Raw genomic sequence first — 22,209 nt, 5'->3', positions numbered from 1 at the left:
AGTCCAATTTGCATTTCAGTACCTCAAACTTTAGAAATTAAGCTAAAAAAATTAATCTTGCTGGTACCTGGACCTATCAGTCACCCAGTTACTTCAGTCTTGTTTTATTCAGTGTTTTGAGAATTAGAACACAAATCCCAGCTCTCCAGCTTTGGAGACTTCACTAGTAAAGCCACCCAGGTACACATGGAGCACATCACCCTACATTTGGGCAAACACGATCATCACTTGCTAGTTAAGTTACATGACAGCAATAAAAAAAAAAGAGTAAGGCTACATTATCTGTTACTTCGTCTAGACACTTGATCTATTCCTGCACAACAACATTTTACAATTGGTTTAAGACAAGCTCTAGGTTTATTCTGCACATTCTGTCAGGTACTTATCCCAAACGCTTCCCCACCTTACTCACACCCCTTCCATTTGTGAAAGACAGACTTCCCCTACCATACCTATACTGCACGACTTCAAAGCTTCTAACACCCTGATAGCACTATCACAAATGCAGTGAGACAGCTACTCATTTCCAGATTCATTAAAATAACGGACAAAGAAACAACATTTACATGGAAGCTATGAAACTCTTACTAGTATTCAGAATAAACATAACATTACTGTTAACAGCATTAAGAACTGTACAAAACCAGGCATACATTATTAAACTTCATGCTTAATTATGCTAAAGAGTGTACCCCTCCTAAGCTACATGTCTCCATATGAACATACACACAAATTCCCAATTATATACAGTCTGATTTTACTGTATGTCAGTCAGACAAGATTCTACTACAGTCAGGACAGTTAAGGAATCTGGTTTTAACTTGCTTGTGAGAAACTTAAGTAAAGATGAGAGTAGAAAAAGCTTTCTAAACAAGCAAATTAAAGGCAGTTAAAAATACTTCATGAATAAAAAGTCAATGTTATAACAGTGCTAGCCCAAATTAATGCTCGCTATATTGAGGTCTGGCACCTCGATCCACTAGTCCTAAGCGGAATTGAAATAAGAAGGTAAGAAGGTTTGTCCATAAAAAAAGTAAAAAGATGCCACAGTCGTCAGGTAATGTTAAAGTCACACTTTGATTTCCTGTACTCTCCTCAGTGAGTTTCACATTTAAGGCTCAAATTAAACAAGCCACAGGAAGACAAAAAGCAATCAGCAGATATGTAACTATTTGACTTATAGTTACTTGTATGTAACTATTCGAATTATAGTAATATATTTGACTCCCTGACAGAAAGTAGTTCCTTAAGCATCAGTATTTAAAACAAACTCTAGGAAAGGTTCATCAAGAAACCAGTTATTTGCCAAATATTGAGCTAACCATTTTTATAAACAGGCTGTTTTAGAGAGTACTAAGGGTTCCAATAACACGGCACTGGAGATGGTAATTAAACAATTTGGAAACACTGTACCAGCAAAACTCAGCAGTAGACATTGATACATGTTATTTTTCATTTTGAAACAAGTTTTAAGTACTCACACACAGAGGAAAAAAACCAAAAGCTTCTAGGTTTGGGTTTTCTTCCTTTTTCTGGAAGATTTCTATGGCTTGAGAGTCAAGAAGCCTCATCACACAGCCACCAGACGCAGGTAAATTACCACTCCTGTTGAGAACTGTTAGGATTAATAGCCTTGCTTAGCACTAGAGAGTAAAGTAGTTGAAGCCTTAGGCTGCAAGAGCTGACCGGGTGTAAACTTTTTGGTAAAACTAACGTTTATCTTCTTTGAACAAGAACCTAGGGTGAGCCCTGTTGAGACTGCAGCCACATAATTCCTAACATAGACTAGGTAGCAGCTGCATAATTCCTACAACAACCACCACACGTATAACCTACTTTCACAAAGAATTTTTTTAGCTCATTAACTCAGACTTACTTTGCTGTTACTCTGTTCATCTGCAAGTCACTCCTCTTTAGCAGGAACACCTGGAGTAGAGGAAAACAGAGTCAGTATCTTTATTGTTAAACTGTTTAACACTTCTTAAAAAGAAAGAGTTGTAAGTATTCTATTATTCCCTTTTCCCTCAACTTCAGCTAGATGAAAAGGAGAAAGTAAAACTGAAGCTATATCACTTATACAGCATATCATTATTTAAAAGCAAGAGTAGTAATAATAAAAAATAGTAGCAATAACAATAGCACAAGCCTATTTTTTTATCAAAGAAAAAAAACAGCATTAAGACCAAGTAAAGTCTAAATAAAGTTCTTTTTAGGTTACTTAAATTAAGGTCTCAATACATGCCTCAACAAACACAGACAGCAGAAACAGAGCGCTACAACCTGCAAGAGGAGGTTTTAAACTAAACAATCATTTTTGGTTTTACTCTGCCTAGTAGAAACATCTCTCCCTAAGCATAATCAAATAAAACCATTCTTAAAAGCAAGAACTATGTTTTCTTTAGCACTACACTACAAAGCATTATGTTATCATTCCCACCACAGGGGAAAAAAAAGAATTTCCAACACAAATAACGGTACCTTCAATGGTTTAAGCATCAAATCCCTCCATAACTTCTCCAGTTTGATATACTAATTAATAAATCAAAACTTCTTAGAGAAACAAAATCTTAAGCCAGTACCACAGAACTAAAGTGATACAAGCATTCTCTCCTAATACAAGCATTCTCTCCTACTCAGACCACCCCCTTTTTTTTTCTTTTTTTTTTTTTTTTTTTTTTTATGTACCTATACTGACTAAATGCAGCTGCCCTGGCTGCTTAAATTCAGCGGGACCAGCTGCTGTCACTTTAGCAGAGAAGCTGGGATGCAACAGCACAGCTGAGGATGTTTACCCTAAGGGCTTTCTTTGGGCCTTACTGGCTGATCACAGGCTGCCGCTGCTTATGCCAGAGCAGTGCATAGATAAACAACAATCTAGTGATAAATTTGTCGCACATAGAGGGAAATAGAGAAACGAACAAGGGAAAACAGAATTCTCTGACAGCATTGCAAATACATCATTGAAAATACTTCACTGAAAAAGAAAAACCCATGAAAATAAGCTGTTTAAGATCCCATTTTCTTTGCTGAAGCATTTAAACCTTTAACCAGCGAGCAACATGGCTGACAATGATTTAGCAGAGCAAGTGAAAAATTACTCTGATTACTACCTTTGTGGTGATACTAATGAGGGCAAATATTACATGGCAAAGTGTCTTTTATTTTTTTTAATGGGCTGTTCGACAGACTTAAGCATTAGATTAGGACTACAATTAAAAAAAAATAATAGGCCCAACTTTGAGGACGTAACACCCCTTTGAGTCTGCAGTAGAAAATCAGTGAGTGCTTCCTGGCCTTCACAAGCATTAGGAGTTTGCTGAGTAAAAATAATTTCCTTTCCTCACAGCCTTGTGTCTCATATTCCCAGCACTGTATGTTTGTAGCCTCACATTCCTCTGCAGCCACTGTTACCTGAAATAAAAGCCCTCGAAACCAAAAGTATTCTAGAGAGGAGATATTGCTTTATTTGACTGTGTGCTAGGGGAAGAACCCACAAATCTAGCACACCTTACTGGGGATATTCACCCATTATTTATACACAAAATATTCTCATTATTCTGCCTACCTAATACATAACTCCACATAGGCTTACATATTCATTAGGATGACCGAATAGTCTTTTTGCACACGCATATCAAATTTTGCTGCGTTGGCAAAACGCCTCTGCACAAGCGTGAGTGTCTCAGTGGTTGTTTTCGTAAGGAGACCCTTCCTCACATTATCCTTTTAAGGTATTGGGCCATCTCAGGACAGTAAAAGTTTGCTGTAAGTTTGCCGACTTCTTGAAGGTATTAACGATGTTCTTTGAAGTAGCCATAACTCTATCCTAATTGGTATAGGAGTACATACTTGACGTATAGAAGAACCTTGAAGTGATTAACTACTTCTGATTGTCTCCTCATTATCACTATCTGTAACCTCAGCTCAGTGACTATTTTTACACAGCAGGAAGGTCGGTAATTAGCTATTTTCTCACACATTAAGAAGGTCAGTAAGAAACAATTATTTTAGAAACAAAGCAGAGGCCTGTCTTTGGTAACACCACCGCAGGGTGTCCTCACAGAGAGAGGACTGAGAAGACGAAATGTCTCACTCGGCCAGCAGCCGGGGTCCGTATTTGCATTAACTACGGGTATGGCTTCTCCGTGAGCCTGCGCCAGAGAGGTCAGAGCACTCTCCGTAAGCCGCCGGGAGAGGTGAGGGCAGCCGGGGCGGCCCCCCCTGAGGGCTGGCAGCGCCATGACAGCGCAGTGCCACAGTGGCCGTGTGTCACTGCCGCCCCCCGGCACAGGGCCCGCCACTGAGAAGCTGAGGGCACCGCCATGGCCACGCTGCGGGACAGGCCAGCACGCGGTGCGGCCCCCTGCTGGGTTTGCACGCCATGACGTCACCAGGTGCTGCTCATGACATCACCGACCTGTCACTGCGGCCCTGCTGAGGCGCGGCCGCAGCCCGCCCAGGTGCCGCAGCCCAGCCCCTGCCGTCACACTCCGTCACCGCGACGCGCTGTGACATCACGGCTGACGTCAGCAGCCCCTCACCTCACACCGCTAGCGGGACGGGACGAGCCTTCCCACCGTCCTCAGCCACCCCGCTCGCGCACGGCCCGGGCCAATCAGCGAGGCGCTTGCAGCGCGGGAAGCCGCGGACCAATCGTGCAGCCGCTTACAGCCAGCCTGCGCTGTGTTTGACCCTCGGGAACCGCCGTAGGTCGGCCGTCTGTTCCTTGATTGGTCCGACGGAAAGCCCTGCCTACCTGTGATTGGTGGGCGGCGCAGCGGGGGCGTGTCCGGGTCGGCGGGTCCGTCAGGGCGCGCGGGTGCACGCCATGGCGGCGCAGCCCTCGCCGGGGTCGCGAAAGCGGAGCGGGCCGGCGCTGGGCGGGGCGGGCTGGGCCGGGGCCGCGCCTCCGGCCGCCCTGGAGAACGGTTTCCCGCCCCACAAGCGCCCCAAGAGCGGGGGGGCGGCCGGGCCCTGGCCCGGTTGCGATGCCGGGGACCCCTTCGGCGACAGCGACGACTTCACGGCGGACGACCTGGAGGAGATCGAGATCCTGGCCTCGCAGGCCCTGTCGCAGGAGCGGGCCGGCGGCCTCCCCGAGCAGGCGTGGGGCGGCCTGGGAGCGAGCGGCGGCGAGCGGCGGGCGGCGGCGGGGCCGGCCCGGGGCAGAGCCCCTGTCGCGGGGCGGGAGGCGAAAGGTCGGTGTGCTGGCGGGGCAGGAGAGGGGCCGGTGGCCTTAGTGCCACCTCCGAAACGCGTGAAACCAGGCTCACGAACGTGCTCTAAGTTTTGTGCACATTGCTACCAGATGGGTTTTTTTTTCCAAACCACCAACTTCCGCTAGTAAATGTGTAGTATCTCTTGTATTAACAGGTGGTTTTCAGGTTTACCTTGAAAAAGCATACTGGGGTTTGCTCGTTATTAAAGTACAGAGTGTTTAAATCCTCTCCAAATGTGTTTCAGCAGCGCTAACGTTTGTAATCTCTCCAGCTCAAAAAGTTGTCAGCTAACCCTCGTTTGTCTAGGGTGCAGTAAAATTATCTTGGAGGAAATGCTTGCGCTTGCCGCGGGTCACCATACTATTTTAAGATACTAGAAACGTTTGTGGGGAGGGTTTTCCTCTCTGTTTTAAGGATTGGTGTGCAAGCTCTTAGAAAGTTACTGTGGTGATTGGATGCGTGTGATTTCCCTCTCTGTACTGACAGTACGAAGATATTCAGACATACGTAATGGCAAATAAGAAAATCTTGATGTTAAGTCATCAGTGACGTACATAGGCACCCGTGCTTCAGAACAGATCTTGTCTTTTTTTCCGCACTAGGAAGCAGTACAGAAGATAGTCTGATGAGAGATGCGTTCCAATTTGAAGTACTACAGACACAGCATGAAGAAATTAAACAGAAGGTTAGCAACATCTTGTCCCCCGCCCCTGGCAAATAGCACGTCTTTTGTTAGAGCTAACTGAAAAGTGGTATAAGTTCGGTTCCAAGTATTTCACTCTAATCAAGTTGATCTTTGAAATCCATGAATCTATTAAAAGCATCGTATTGGAAACAGCTCCAGTAATACTAAGAGTAAGAGCTATATTTGGTCATTTCAGATTAGTAAAGGCTAATTTGTCAATTTTATTTGTTTACTATCAAACTGATTGTCCTGTCAGCAAAAGTTGGCTTGTGCAACTTAAAGATTAGAGAAACTTTTAGGCTGTGTGGTGTTACTTTACCTTCTGATGATCCCTTATGGAAAGTTACTAGGGGAAGAAATAGATGTGGAAAAGTAAGAAGGCAGAAATGCCTGTACCATGTCCATCCTTTCTTTGGCTGACAGCTTAGGAAGAATATAAGACCTGAGCAAGTTTATGATGATATTTTACCAGAAGAGTCTTTTAGCCTCTTGTAAAATTGCATGTAGGTACTTCCTGATTCAGAAATATTATACATGTATTTAATATTCTATAGTGTATTTTTTAAAATGCTTGTGTATTTGGTTCTGGGTACTTTTTAGTGTGAAAGAGGTCTGCAGCTTAACAACACATTGTGTCAGGGAATTTCTTCGATTTTTATTTTGAACTTTTACCCTACTGATGTTCAGGAGATGGGTCCTGGCTGTTAGGAGAGGTAGTGGACAAGGAGTAACTTGAGCATAGCACTCACAGCTCGGTGGACCTTTGTTTCCTCACAGTCGTGCTTTCTCCCAGACAGGAGGGTCCTACCCTATTTGCCTTTCATCACCCTTCCCTCTGTTCTCTGTGTCTTTTCCAGTTCTACTATATCCTTCTTCATTGGGAACACTCCTAGCTGTACACCATGCTCAACGTGGGGGTGAACCATAGTTTTACGTAGTGGTATAGAGGTGTCTCTCTGCTTTTTTTTCTCCATGCTTTTCTGAATAACTCATTCTGTTATCTCTCCAAAGTCTTGCCTCCGAGTGGTGATGGCTGTTCAGAGAGTATTTGTGAAGATACTGCCTGGGTGGTGGTAGCGTGTCTTAGGACAGGATGCTTGTTGGCTGCCATGCTGGATGAAATATTGGAATTAAATTATCATTGTTATCATCCAAACAATGAACAAATTATTGTCGTGTGTGAGTAGAATGCGTTTCAAAGAAAGAACATAATCACAGAGAAGAGGAAAGAGAAGAATGGTCTCTGCCAGATACCAGGATGGTATATGAGGATGTGCCTTTGCTGTCATTTTATAATTCTTTTAGAGGCAACACTAGCTGAGCCTGATTTAATCAGAAAAACATTAGAAGCAACATTGCAGAATTTCTGAACTGAATTACAGGAGCATTTTTCTCCCCTGGAAGTATAAATATACCTGATTTTCAACCACATAATGTTATTAAATACCTACTTTTGGTTATATACATCCTTTAACGGGATCCATCTGTTTGCAGCTGAAAGAAATGCAGGATGAAATTCTCACTAAAAATGGAGAAATTAAAATTTTGCGTGACTCAATGCAGCAGATGGAGTATGCTATGGAGGAACAGAAAAGATCATACATGCTGTTGGAACAGCAAAAATGTCAGACTTTAAGTGAAAAAGAAAAAGAGTTCTCCAAAAAGGTTTGTAAATATGTCGGTTACCTGCAATCTCATGCAGAAGCTAGTTTTATGATTTAATGATGTCACAGACCATCTAGTCAAGGAAGAATACTTGTGTGACGTTTGCAAATGATGTAGGCTTTTATTTTCTTACCTAGAAGAAAGTATTTGTAAGAACTTGCTGAGGGCTTTCTTTGGCCAAAATAAAAGAGTAAAATTCAGGTGGTAGAGAGTTTCGTTTACTTGTTGCTTTTTTTTAAGCAATCATTAAAATAGGAATGTATTTTAAAATGGGAAAAAGCGAGAGAATGTGCTTTATGACTCTGATCAGATTGCTGTTCCTGTTGCAGTCATCTTTCTGAAAGCCCTGAAGAGGACAGTGGCTGCTTTTGTCCTGTTTACTCTGCTGTTAACGGCCTCACTGTAGTCGTGCTCTGCGTGGCACTTGGTCTGTCTTAACAAGCCATATGCTTCTTGCCTGAAATTTTGACACTTGGTTCTAAGATAGTATTAATTGGACTAGCATACATAAAAATGGAGATCTTATGCAGAGTTCACAGTAAGTAGATGGTAACCTTGAAACCTTATGGTAATTCTAGTTGCTCTGCAGTTGTAGCGCCTCTAAATTATTTGGTAACAGTAAAGCTGTCTTTTTAATTCCTCTTTCAGTTACTGTCATTACAGTCAGAGTTGCAGTTCAAAGATGCAGAAATGAATGAATTAAGAACGCGACTTCAGAACTGTGAAAGAAATAAACATGTTGCTCAGATGGTTTTAACACCAAGGTGGGAGTTTTGGAAAACGAATTTGTGTTCCTTTTAACAATATGCATGCTTATACTATTAAAGAGGTTTTCTTTTTTCATGTAACTCTCAGCTCAGTTGTCTTCAAAAAATACAACCAAAAAAGTCTGTTGACCTCTATGGAATTTGCTCAAAAAGAGCCTTGATTGTGTCTGTGACAGAAATGTAAAGGGTTTATATTGAAGTACCTTTAAAACATCGATGTAAATCGATCCTTGTTTATTGCTTAATAAAATGATTACAAAATAAATATTGATTCATCTAAGGGTTTGATTTTTATTTTAGCCCTAAAAAGAATTTTGCAGTACAAGTGAAATCGGAAGGATGTTCTCCACAGCCTGGAAGAAGATCTTTTCCTACAAAAGAGTCCTTCAGTGCTGAAATGTGCAGTAGACCATTGTGTTCTCCAGGGAATCTGATTGCCTCGACTGCTTCAATCAAAGAAGGTAGACCCATATACAACTTGCGACATTTTTAGCTGCATAGGAACGTTCTGCCTTAGATAAGGCTTTTTGTACCATGTGACTGAACAGTTTCAGTAAGTTCACTGTAGAGAAAAACAAGTATTTGTTTTATTTTGTTTTTTCTTAAATTTCTTTCCATTTTATACCAATTGGCATTAAATGGCTGTGACTGAAATTTGCACCAAGATCATTTTAATTCACACCTTGGTAATGTCTATATGCCAGATGCCAAGATGTCAACTGTTGGCCCAAATGAAAAACTTTCATTTAACATGTGATGGATGAAAATATTCAAATTGTTAATCTGCCTTACTATTGAATAAAGAGGAACAGGAAATAATTTGCCTATTTCTTGAATTGGTCTGCTAGTCAGCTAATGCATTTTTTGTATTCTCGTGGTTTTGGCTTTAAAGCTGGCCTTTTGGGGGATTGTATTTTAAAGCGTACATATTTAGCTGTATCGAAAGAAGCAACTGCAACAGCATACTCATTTCTTCTCTTCTGTATAGGGCAGTAAATATCACTAAATTGTGTCTTGAAATTCATTGAGTAAGTCTTAGGAAATGAATATATGCATGTATTTGAAGATTGCTATAATACGAAACAAAAATGGTGTTGTGTTGTAGTAGCTGACTGCCATGTTTCCAATAGGAAATAATAAATGGAAGAAATGTGTGTATCATCAACTAATCCTTTCAGGAAGAGTCATGAAAAAGCTGCGATGTTACTGTCGGTTACAGTATTCAATCTGAAACTGCATGGGCAGTATGAACTCCATCCAAAAGAAAAATACAGTAGCCTTAAAGCATTAGTATTGCTATTTTTTCAGCCTCCTGACTGTTCATTATGGTAACAACACTCAATATGCCTGTTTGTTTGAAAAACACACTCGATTATTTCTCTTCTGAACCCTGCAAAGCTTTTGGCTTCAGTTTGGCTAGTAATTGTGACATATATAGATGACTGAAAGACTATGAAATACTCAATTTCTGTTTATTTTTGTTAAGATTTTTATGTTGATTTTTAACTAACATAGTCACGTAAATCTCTGCTAGTAGTGGGAATTTGACTTAAGGTGTTACTTATTTCTAAAAGAAGAGTGGAGAGCGGTAGCCCTGAAAAATCTGTGAAATATTTGACAGTAAGGTGAAATTTTATTCGCTTTTCTAATCTATTTTGAGGAGCGATTCTACTTGCATCGTAGGTCTTAACTGTTGTTTGACATATCTGAATTATACAAGACAGGTATATTTTCTGGCCTACTGTCTGTTTACTCACTATATAACAGCTATGGCTAAATGAATGTGCGTGGAGGATAGGTACAGATACATAAGCAATGTAGTTTTCATATTGCGTTCATAATTCCTGTTTGTTTTAGACAGTAAGATAACCCATCCTGAAGTTTTATCCGTGAAGCATGAAGCAATGGGGAAAAATGGTTTCTACAACTCTGTACCTAAACGAAATGCACAAGGTAACTTAATTCTGTTAATACAGAAATAGCGAGCGTTTCTGAGGAAGAGCGCAGATGCCTTTACTAAGCGGTGTCATGCTGAGGAGCCTGCTGCATAAAATGTCGCCACACAGAATAGTGGCGTTCAGCTTTTTGCTTTGAATATTGTGATTTTGCAGTAAAACATTTCAGGTTATATTACTATCTTCTATCCTAACAACATCCTCATGTTGTTAATTCTATTTAAGAAAAGAGTTTGCCTGGGTTTTGCTTTATGGAAGGATATGGATCAAGAGGCATTTTATTACAAGGCTCGTTCTTTCATTATTAGTATGTTATGCTTTTTATTGTGAAATGATATAAAAACAGGAAAATGTACTTTTTTTTGTTAAAATGAAGGTAAAAATGATAAAGCAACATTTACAACAGTCAGCACCAGGAAGTCTTCAGGGTACTGCTTTATTTCCAGTTCAGAGCAGAACTGCATCACATAATTTTAACGTTGGGACTGGAACATGGAAGGCAGGTCATCAGGATAGTTGGGATATACAATCATTTGGCTCGAGCTATTTTCCTAATATAGGATTGTAATTAAAATATTTCTAAATAGTTTGGTTAGTATTTAAATCATGTCTTAAATTCATTTTTCTGAAAGTCATTCTCTTTTAGAGAAAGATTGGTAATGAAAACATTTTTTTTGAGGTTGAGGGCACGATAAATAAGGCTAATCTTTTGAAGTATTAATTTGTTGTTGATGTTGCAGTTGATAGTAAAGCTCCTCCAAAGACAATTATGTATCTATCCTTTCAGGTTCTATCTTACTAAATGCACTCATGAAGCAGCCCATTGTCCCTGGGTCATTACTAGGACTTTGCCATCTTCTTAGCAGTAACTCTGAGCCTCTGCCTGGAGCTACTTTGCAGCCTAACTATTTGGATACGTAAGTTCTATTTTTTTTTTTGTTTTGTTAAACTGTATCTGATGGGTTCTTAGTATAGTGGCATTCTCTACACTAAGAAATTCATGTAGGATAGCTCATTCCTTGTGGTAAATGTTGTTTTGCTTAGGCCATTTAATGCAAAATTTGGAATATCGTCCTGCATCTTTGCTTCTTAGTCTTTGATTATCATAGATACTAAACAGTGGAACAACAATAAGAGATAAGCTAGGTTATTTCTATATTAGGGGAAGGCAGAGAAACATGTTTAGTAACACCTAGGAGCGACTCTTAGCAGCTTCTGTTGTTAACCACAGGACATAAGGTCATAAAACTTGGATTGCAATGAGGGAAGCATATAAACATGATCACGACTTAAGTGGGAAGAAAACGTTGAAAAAGTGATCATGTGAAAATGTGATCATGTTGACAATGTGAACAGTAGGCTTTATATCTTCAAAGCCTAAACTATGTTCAATTTGTAATGTACAATTTATGTGCAATTTTCCAAGGTACATTTATAGTGACTGGTAAAGAATTATGAATATGAATACTGTATATAAATTATAATAGGTTTTCACTTTAGAGAATTAGACTGTAGCTCCTGAAATACCTTTGATTTTCTGATATGTTATTTTATTAGTACGTCTTGTATTTTGTGGGTTCATAGCAAGGCTCGTGTCTCATTGCCCTTGCCATTTATGCAAGTACAGGTGGTATGTTTGGCCTTTGTAGCTGCAGTTTGACTAGTTAATAGCTGAACTCTCTCTCTGTCATCTCTGGCCAAGAAAATAACTTGTTGTATTCCTTTAAAGGCCCCTACATACTACACATCAGTAATGTACGGATACTTGTTCTTCCCAGAAGCTACCAAGTAGCATTAGGGGAAGATAAGAATGTATGATAGGTTATCAAAAGCATGAAATTGGAAAGCCAATGTTTGAAATGTAGTTTCAGAGAATGGCTTATAGTGAGCTGCTGAAGTTATTCAGCTGTAAGCTCTGACTACTTTCATAAGACCTAGGAATGCTTTGAAATTGCTCTTCCCAGGCAGCTATTGAGGAGTAGGATTTTTTTTTTTTCCCCCAATTTATATTTTATTTTGGGAACAGACATCTCTTATTGCTCCAGCCTTTCTATTATTTGATTCAGAATAGGCATAACTCAAATCTCATTTACGTTCTCTGCCTTTTCTTCTGAAGTATTTCCTTTCTTTTCATTTTATTTGGATAGGAAGTCCACACAACTACCCAGCAGCAGGACAGCTCAAGAAGAAACTGCTCCTCTCGTATCCCTGAGAGAAGCTCAAAAACTTGCAATAACAGGCTTGAACTTGATTGCTATGGACGAAGGATTATCCGAAGGAAGCCCGACAGAAAGCCGGAGAGAGTTCTTGCACCTCACACCCTGCAAGATCCGAGGCGCTGTGCATCTCCTGCCCTTGGTAGAACACCATATTGGTGCATACTGTCAAGCGGTACAATTGGCAGACAAGTCAGTAAATGGTTCTTATGGAAACCATCCAGATGTTTCTTCCAGAACCAACACAAATATGGTGACAAGTAAGGAGGACTTCAGGTTGTCTCTTGAAGAAACTACAGTTATATCACTGGGTATTCTTTATTATTTAGCGTTTTATAGCTGGGATGTTGTCCACACGTTGCTGTCTACTGAAGTGGAAAAAAGTTCTGCTGCTGGAGATGAACAGGTTACCAAGATGGACAAAAATGTGTTGTGTGATAATCAGTGCAATAACAAAGAAGATACCAGGACGCAAGGAGGGCTGCCTGTAGCGCCACAGGATGCTCCCAACAACAATCGAGCTCAACATTCTTTGTTTAAAAAGCTGCTTCAGGTTTTAGCTTTTTCTGCTGCAAGAGGCTCCCAGACTGATAGTATACTGAACCAAAGCCTAAAAGTTTTGGTGAAATTAGCTGAAAATTCAACAATGGACTTGCTAATGAAGTAAGTCCGTAATAGCTTTAAAATTATTTCAGAATCTGTTGTTTAGCATACTTTGTGCACATGACAATCTAAGTTTTGACATGTATGGGGGAATATCACATTTCTCAGATGTCACTTGAGAAGCAGTTGAGGATCTCGCTACTGCCTTTGCTGCTAATGCATGTGGTAGTCACCCCCGATCGGTCACAAGATTTGCTTATGAAGTCTATACGAAGCAGATGCTGTTGCCTCATTGCATCGCGGTCCCTTGAAAGTGAGGAAATTTTTTAAGGCCACATGCACTTGATCAGAATATCTGTGAGATCATTTTGGGTTTTTTGAGATTGCTGTGAGATGCATAAGGAATGGAAGCACAGTGTCTCACTCTGGTAGGTAAAATGCCGCTCTGAAAAGTAAGACATTTCATCTGCTAATGGTGTAATATACACAACCATAGTATGAACTGCAGACTGACTGCCAGATGTAACAGAGTATGTTTTTTAGTATACTTTGTATTTATGACACCTACGTTGAGATCAGGTATGTTCTGAATGGCTAAAAAGGCACAAATTACAATGCTGTGTACAAGAAATAAGTGTATTTTCAGCTTGTCCGTGCCTTTTCCATTTCTAAATCTGAGTTTTCTTTTGAAGTTTTCAGCACTTACTGAGTAGCCAGATCCTGCTCGGTTGCCTGTGTCCGGAGACCCCTTTGCCTGCTGTCCTTTTGACTGTCAGACTGTTGTCTATTATTGCTCAACACCACATGTTGGTTGCTCAGCTTTGTTCTCATTCAGGTAAAAGACTGCATAACACAGAGACTTGTTATCAGTTGAATGTTAGTTAGCATGACTAAAAGTAATGGAAACAGGCCTTGCTCCGAGGTGTTAAAACCCCAAAAGGCAAAAAGCCTGCTATGTTACCTGAAAAATTGTTTTCTAGTGCAGTGTTTCAGTTATTGCTTGAAGAGTATTTCATCTTGTGGTACCTGTCTACATACAGTACTTTTGATACCCATGTGGATTTTTAAATCTACTTTCCAGATTAATGTCTATTATATTAAGGGCTGATGAGGAAAAAAGGGTTTGGAAGTTTAATTTCTCTGCACATTGTAGAGTTTAGGGATTCCAGTATGCTACATGATAAATAGTCTTTGCCCAATTCCTTATGAACAAAGTGGGATGGTATTACCACAAACACATATATAAAGTTTAGGGATACTAGTCTCTTCAGCACTGCTGAAGATGTCTGAAGTAAAGTGAGAAGTTGAGCCTGTATCATGAGTCCCAGGACAGCACTGTACGTATGCTCTGAAATGTTTTCTTGTGTGACAAAATTAATTTTTGTCATATGCAATTGACTAGTTGGGAAAAGAACAAAGTTCTCTCTGTTTCAGACACCTGCCTCCTTCTTGCACTGTACATGTATATTACATCAAGACCAGATAAATCAGCATCTGAAATGCTTTGGCTTCAGCTGGAACAAGAGGTAACCGCAGCTGTTTGTTCATGTGCTTTTTCCTGCTGTTTCCACATGGGGGAGTGGGAGGAGCAGGGCAATGCACAAATGGTCCAAAGCCAAATTCTTTCTCCAGCTGAAATAGAACACTGGAAGTATTGACTGGCAGAAGGCGATCACATTGATTTTTAAGAGTACCTGCTTGAAACAGAATCAGTATCTATTCTTAAAGATAACATCAGTCATAATAGTCATAGTTAAATCACTGAAAAAGCAAGAAAGATCGTAGGATGGCTGTAAATGTTCAACACTAAGCTTTACTTTGCTTTTAGATCAATGGAGTAAAAGGAAGTGAGATCTATGCTTCATTTTGATTGTATTACTTACTTCTGAACTGCATCTTACAAGTTATTACATATAAAAGGCAGCCTGTAGCAATTTAGGATTATATTCATTGTGTTCAGTGGAAATACTAGCTTGCTGTATCATAGTCATGATTATAAATAGAAAGAATAGCTTTTGAATTTAATTGGTATTGTTTGTACTGATAGTGGTGACTTGTTCGAGGTTCTACCATTTTGCTCCACTTCTGCTCTCATTTGAAAGAACTTCAAACCATTTTCATTATCCCCATACCTACGTCGTTATATTAAGTGTAAACATGTTACTTGTATGCGGTGAATTAAGGCCCACTGCACCTCGTTAACCTTTCTCATCAGAAAGTTGAAAAGGTTTCTGTGCAAGGCAAATTCTACATCTGTAAAGTTTTACAGGGAAAAAGCTGTAACAATTTTTTTGGGGTAAAAAAAGATCAACTGTTAAGGAAAAAAACCAAGAGTGCTTGAAACTAGTAATGAAATATCATTTCTACCTCCCCTTTATTTGCAGCTTAATTGTTTGATAATTCTGCAGAACCCTAGTACTGATTATAATGCAATCTGCATGTTTTTGTAATAGACAGTTAGACTCCTGACAAGGTGCATGCGGTGTTCCAGTCCGGTGGTTTTATTACCCGGTTCAGACTGCCAATGTAATCTCGAGGTACGTCACTACAGTGGCTTGAGTTTAATCTACTGAGAACTTAAAGGTACTACTCAGTGCTGAAATATCTTTTTGCCCTTTTTTTAGCTACAGTGAAACAGAAGTGTACTGCACTTCAAGGATACCATCTTCTAGGAAGCTTGCTTTTGCTTGATAGAAAATATTCTGAAATTTTGAAGTTTGAAGAGATTAATCGATAAAGTTCATAATAAAATAAGTTTTCCGCTACTATAGTTCTGTGTATTGAGGCACTTTTTTTCCCTCTTGCAGGTGGTTAAGGCACTAATTATAATGTTACATAGACAGTGGATGAAGATTAGAAGATCTGAGAACAGCTTGTGTGCATATAAGGAACGAATTATTCAGTTTTTACGGGACGCTGTTTTACTCTTACACAGCCTATCTCAGAAAGATAAACTGTTTCACGAACACTGTTTGGAAGTTCTTCATCAATATGACCAAGCTATGCCAGGCATAAGAGCCATTCTCAAAAAGACTCAAAAATTGAGTGCCTGTGAAGGTAAACTGCGTCAAATGATAATGCTGGCTTTTATCCAAGCTGTAGAGATAGAAATTCCACTTCTTTCCCTTTCCTCATTGAACAAGTACCACGTACCAAACACCATGGGTGTTTGCTCAGACTTCTGAAGGCAGTCCATAGTCTAGTGCTTCTCAATCTTCATTATACTGAATCACTACTCTACTGTTCTTAATAGCTTTATTTTGCTCTTCTCGCTGTAGAGATATGCCCCTACTATCTGATCAACCAAATCCTTTACTCCAGCTGTCTTTAGTAGAACAATCTGCACTATGTTACCTTAATTAAAAAAAGAAATAAATTAAAAAAATCATTATTCCAAGTCTTCAACTAGCGTTACACCTTCGCTCTGCAATTGTTTGGGGTTTTTTTCACTGCATCCTTAACATCTCTCCTCCTCTTCTTCCTTTTTCCACCCCCCCACCTTTCTCTGTTACCCCAAAAGGTTCTCTAGCCCATGTCCCTGAGGACTTGCCCCTTGCTTTGCTCACTTCTGGTGTCCATTTCCTAGAGAGTGCTAGTCTTGTGAAATTGCCTCTCCTCGTACTGTGATGACGCTTCTTTGTTTGCTCATGGCATTATTGACATGCACGTTGCGGAGCTGATGTGAAGATTGTGCTCTTCTGTCAGTGTGTGGTTCGCTACAAGTTGTCAGGCAAGGCATCTGGTCTTATTCAGAGCCAGAGCGATAACAGCCTTCATTGTGGTGTACGTATTGCATCAGTACGGCAGGTCATGCAAGCATGCCTCTATTGGTTACAGTGACTTTTCTGGAGATACCAAACAGTATGCCATGTATCTGTTCTACTCTGATTGCTTAGAGTGTCACAGGGTTTTCTAGAACCTCGACTAAGGCCATGACTAGTTATGCTTGGGAAGGGACCAAAACAGCGTAACAGCTTGTGACATTGGGCATGGTGGTGCACACCTGTGCTTGCAAACCTGTAACAAGGCTAACGCACTCAGGTTCTTCCTTTACAACACAAAATACTAGGCTGTTGTCCTAGTGGCTTTTCAAAATTCGTTAACAAAAACAACATTTTAATAAGTAGTCAGAGCTCGTTGTAAAATAACAAAGTGCCCTTTACTGTTTTTTCACTAATATCTAAATTTAATTGACTGTCCAAGATAGTCTTCCCATTTAATGCCTAAAAAGGCATTAAAGAAAAGAGGGGAAGAAGTTTGTATGATGAAATGCATTGAACCTTGAAAAAGGATGTTTGCTGTAGCCTTCTACAGTCAGTATGTCTTAAAATGCAAAAGATACCATATAATATGGTTATAGCTGAAGTAGAAAATTACTCTCTGAAATGTAGTTTTGTTGTTGTCGTTGCAGAGCTGATTTTGGATGAATTGTATCCTCCTGAGCCAGAAGCAGAAGACCAAGGAATGGACTCCAGCTAGCTAACATCTAGCAAAGATCTTTGTCCTTCCTCATCTAAGTCATAATAATCATTGCCAGCGTAAATCTGAAATCTGTTTTATTAAGTGATAATCTAAAGGTTGCACTCAGATGCAGCACAACTAAGACACATTTTTTTGTGATTATTTTACTTAAGCACCATCTAAATGTAGATGAAAACAAAGAAATTTTGATGTAAGAATTATACTGCAATGTACTGTTTTGCTGTGCAAAACAACTCCATGGCTAATGACCGGTTCTGTTTATGAATTTCATCCTTTATGAAACTGCTGTGAATGGAATAGAAATGTCACTATTGTGTTCTCCATTTTACTGGGACTACAGCTGAATTTACGATGCTGAATGTGCTGAGATGTTTGGGATCACTGAGGTCATATGAATGTCTTTTGACCATGTCTGTTTCTTTTGCAGCTGTAACACTTTCTTGCTTGACTTCCAAAATTTTCATGTTGATATTAGTAAAGAGTTTACTAATTTTAAAAGCCCTTCTAGAAATAACTTAAAGTTGTCAGTTCAGTTCTGAGCAAGAAATTCAAAGCCTTGTAATGATCACCTGAGTTCAGTAATTTTTCTCAATTTCATGGAACTGCTGAGATGCCAAAACAAAAAATACTAGAATTTTTTTTTTTTTTTTAAACAAGTTACCTTAGAAGAGTAAGATGGTAAGGTTGAAGAGAACATTCTTTCTTAGTAGGCAAGGTAAGGATATTTAAAAGTGGCAGAATGACTGGTTTTGAACTTTGAACTTTGCTGTATTGTATGATTGTCACCTGTCATACTCAGCTGCAGGTATCAGCTGAACCTTAGACCCTAAACAGGAAAGTGTGAGTGCTACTAAAACAACCTACAGGTTTGTATTTTAAAATAATATGGAAAGCTTTTCATTTTTTGACACATAGTTGATTCAGGACAAGCCTGGCTCCAGGGACCAGGAGGAGGAGGTGGCAGTACTACAGTGGGAAGGAAGCCCTTGGAAAATTGGGAAATACCCAATTCTCTGGTCATAACCCAAAGAGGCTGTGTCCTGCCCTGGTGTGCCTGTCCACACTCCCGTGTACTGAGCAAGCTTTTGACTTGGCTTTTGATTTTGAAGAGAACTTTCTCAGAAACCGCTATGTAGAAATAACCAGTGTAATAATCCAGCATCTCCCTAGGGCCAAAGCTTCACTCCTTCCACAACACAGCCTAGGGCTAAACTGCCTCCTCTTCGAGCAACAGCTGGCAGAGCTCCACCAGTTCCTGTCTGTACAACACAAGCTGCCAACTGCTCCTCTCAGTAACAGGTTTCAATTCCTTTGTAGCATCTGGACAATTGCCATTGTCCTGCTTAAATGCAACAAGGAAGGACACACAGGCACATGACGGCAAAGCCTTCTGAGTCCGTGTGTGCTGGCATGATAACTACCCTAGAACTGCCACCAGGGCACTAGACAAGACATGCTACAGAAGTTTCAGCGTGACATAAAACCATTTGACTTGTCCTCTAAAAAAAAAAAAAGAACAAAACCACAACACAACAAAAAACCCCACAGCATTAAACACAAAAAACCTCAAACAAAACAGCACTTAGCACTTTCTGGCTTTTAGGACTAGAGATAAGAGTTTGTTAATGTCAGGTAAAAGCCCCTTACTCAAACCCCAAATAAACATTAAGATAATTCTTTAATGTAAAGATAATATTTAATTTTAATAAGATAATATTTAATATTAAGATAGTTCTTTAAAAATAGCCCGATGAGCAGTGGTAAAGCAGTATCTGGCTGTTAAGTCAGTGGCAAACTTAGAGCTGTTCTAACAATTATATGATAGTCGCAATATCCCAAAATGCAATGACGTGCCATCACTTCTCAACTGCTCTATGCTGTTCTCACCACCTAATTTCTCTAAACATAATTTGAGTTTATAGAGATAAGATGCATTAAACTCCTTCTTCAGGTGAACAGAACAAATGAGCTGTTAAAAGGAGTTTGGACAAAAAACAGTTAAGGAATCCCAAATTGCTGAAGTGATCCAGTTATAAAAACTTGTTTAAAAAATTCCTGGCCTCATCTAAAGGGCATGTGGGTAAAAGGGAGAAGTGTATTACTGCTAAACTTTATATAAACACAAGTGTTATCAGTAGAAAAAAAAATGCTAGGAAAATACCCCTAACTGTTCCCTTCTGGCACTATGTCTGCTCCCATCCGCCCACTCTAACAGACAACACCCTAACTTGTACATCTACACTCCGATTGTTTTCTTCCCACTTTTGACTTTAAAGTGGTATAGCCTAGGCTATATACAAACAAACCCTACACCTTCACTGGTAGAAATGATAGCAGCATCATGGTATTATGAAATTAAACCATAGCTTTTAAAAATGAAGGCATCTGCTGTAACTGAAAGGTTGACTCTCCTAAGGAAAAATGAGTCTGCACTCCTAAAGAGAAAAGGCAGACATAGGTATAATTACACAACTGCCATAATTCACTGTACGTTAAGTCATTCACAGCGACCAATCTTTTGTCAGGATTATTGCAAAATTGTACTGACCTTCAGTAATTCTTCCCTTTTCTACATTCTCTTGGGATTAAAGAGATCCTATTACGTATGCAACAGCTGATCATCCCCTGAAAAAACCCGAAGAATTATTAGAGATCATGGGGCTACTGGTTTATTATCTTCATGACATAAAAATAACAAACTCGGACTGTTCTCATTGGGCACGCCCTGAAGAATTCACAGCATAGGAGCTCTCTTTTTCAAGGCCAGTTCGCATTTTCCCCAACATGTTATAGATGAGCTGTGCTTCTGTATTAACTGAGAAAAAGAAATTTACTCTGGCATCAAGCACAGTCACAGGATGTATAATGAAGTACTGAGCAACAACAAAAACCACCAGTCGTGTTCTATACATGATGATCACATTCCTCAGTCAGCAGCAGCCACTCATCTGTTTTCTTCCTCATGGGGATGGCAACCAGAGTTTCCCTTTTGCTGAAAGCTGAGCTAAGTAGAGCTGGTTTTTTCCTCCTCAATGAACTGTCCTGTCCAGACAGGACTAAAGCCAGGCAGGAGCTGGATGAAGAAAGCAGTCCCCTCTGCCAGTTTACCCATTACTTGGGCAACTTCCTGCAAAAAGGAGGATGATAGCCTTGCTGACTTGTATTTTAAGATCTACTGACACTGCCCCCTGAACAGCTGCAGCACAGGAGGAGGTAACGTTGCATTGCTAAGCACCTTCCTGTGGTGATTCAAGGACCTGATGTACTACGTGGAGTCAAACATGCTGCCAGTTGTTTCTACTAAAGCTTTGTACAGAGATAAAGTAAATAATGCTTCGTTGACTAAAATATTTAGAGAATTTGCACAGGTAACACCTTATTTTCTACAACTTGCAGAATCATTGACTAGTTGAGGTTGGAAGGGACCTCTGTAGATCATCTAGTCCAGCCGCCAATCAAAGCAAACTTCCCCAGGCAAGACAAACAATTCAAAACATTTTTGTAAACCATGCTGTAATAGGTCAAGATGGCAAATTCAAAATACCTCATCACATAGCATGCAAATTGGTTTTATTCATATTAATCTCACTAGCGTGAACTACTGCTTAGAAAGTTTAGCCTGTGCTAGACTATTAACACAGTAAGTTGATTTAACCACTGAATACTGGTTTTATGTTACAGTCAGTAATATTAATTATGGTCAAATGCAGCAGTTCCAATCTGCCTGTGTATTACCTGCTGTGAAGGTAATAACATGCAAACTCGCGTTTACAGTGTAAATTGTTAAACAAAAACTACGTATCATTGATTATTTAGCAGACTGATAAGAAAAGGTGGGTCTGTGAGTTTTATAGAGACCTACAAACCCGCTGTGGCTGAAGTATATCAAAATGCTTCCAAGACTGAGGGCGAACATGTTCAGTACTAAGTTTAACTGCAAACAGCTAGCAGCATGCTGAGCACCTTGTCCCTGCAGCAGCTATGTATGGTTCACCTTGGACTAATCTTAAAAGTTTTAGTCCTAAAGCTTGTAAGTGAAACAGTGCTCTGAATAGCTGCTCAAGTGGTAACCTGCATTTGAAAACATCTAGAGGAGACAGCTAGTTTATTTTCATATCGGTTATTATATTCCAACCACATAAGTGCAGTCTCCTAACAGAGATAACACAGAACAGTAATTTTTTTTTGTCTATGCATTTGTCTAGCTGTCTCATATTGTAGGTTGGTATTCTGAGAATGTAGCTGAACAATTTGTTTTGCTAAAGACCTCCTTTACAGCACGGCTGTGCTGCCATACCTGTCCAGCAGCCTGTAAAGCAGATTCTACTGGATTCCAGGGCCAAAGTAACATCGGCAAGTGAGCCACGAAATGCAACGGCAGGAACAAGAAATGTTAGAAGGAAAAGTCTCCAGTAACTGATTTAAAAAGTTATTTTGACTGCAGTAAGGGAAACAGGATCTCAGAGGTTAATTTATACGCATCTTGAACTGTTCTTCACTCCAGCAAACCAAAAAGTGAAACATACACCCGCCTTGTCAGCCTGCAGGAGAAGAGGGACAGCACTGAGACTGAAAACGGCATTGCTTCCGAACCCACACAGCACACTGCGGCCCCGG

General features: G+C 39.9%; 1 protein-coding gene across 3 annotated transcripts; it reads left to right on the top strand.

Moving 5' to 3' along the window:
* Window positions 1–4,775: 4,775 nt before the first annotated feature.
* ATRIP (ATR interacting protein) lies at window positions 4,776–18,239 on the top strand. Of its 3 annotated transcripts, XM_063348406.1 has the most exons (13): window positions 4,776–5,198; window positions 5,822–5,904; window positions 7,399–7,569; window positions 8,218–8,333; window positions 8,637–8,797; window positions 10,194–10,289; window positions 11,079–11,208; window positions 12,439–13,170; window positions 13,803–13,945; window positions 14,545–14,636; window positions 15,564–15,647; window positions 15,918–16,167; window positions 17,522–18,239. In XM_063348406.1, exons 1-13 carry the CDS (start codon window positions 4,829–4,831, stop codon window positions 17,587–17,589), a joined length of 2,496 nt encoding a protein of 831 aa, XP_063204476.1. In that variant the 5' UTR covers window positions 4,776–4,828; the 3' UTR covers window positions 17,590–18,239. The 3 variants fall into 3 exon arrangements, with proteins under 3 accessions (XP_063204476.1, XP_063204478.1, XP_063204477.1); XM_063348408.1 differs by lacking the exon at window positions 7,399–7,569; XM_063348407.1 differs by lacking the exon at window positions 15,564–15,647.
* The last annotated feature ends 3,970 nt before the right edge of the window (window positions 18,240–22,209 follow it).

Source organism: Chroicocephalus ridibundus, chromosome 10 (assembly GCF_963924245.1).
Source record: "Chroicocephalus ridibundus chromosome 10, bChrRid1.1, whole genome shotgun sequence".
NCBI classification, from domain to species: Eukaryota; Metazoa; Chordata; class Aves; order Charadriiformes; family Laridae; genus Chroicocephalus; species Chroicocephalus ridibundus.
The sequence above is the reverse complement of the archived record's forward strand: the minus strand, read 5'-3'. Positions and strand labels throughout refer to the sequence as shown.

Excerpts from the sequence above, each read along its gene's own strand:
- ATRIP (XM_063348406.1), top strand. The coding sequence starts at position 4,829 with ATGGCGGCGCAGCCCTCGCCGGGGTCGCGAAAGCGGAGCGGGCCGGCG. Across the intron at positions 5,199-5,821 it reads CGCGGGGCGGGAGGCGAAAG|GAAGCAGTACAGAAGATAGT; the intron begins GTCGGTGTGCTG and ends TTTCCGCACTAG. Across the intron at positions 8,334-8,636 it reads CAGATGGTTTTAACACCAAG|CCCTAAAAAGAATTTTGCAG; the intron begins GTGGGAGTTTTG and ends TTTTTATTTTAG.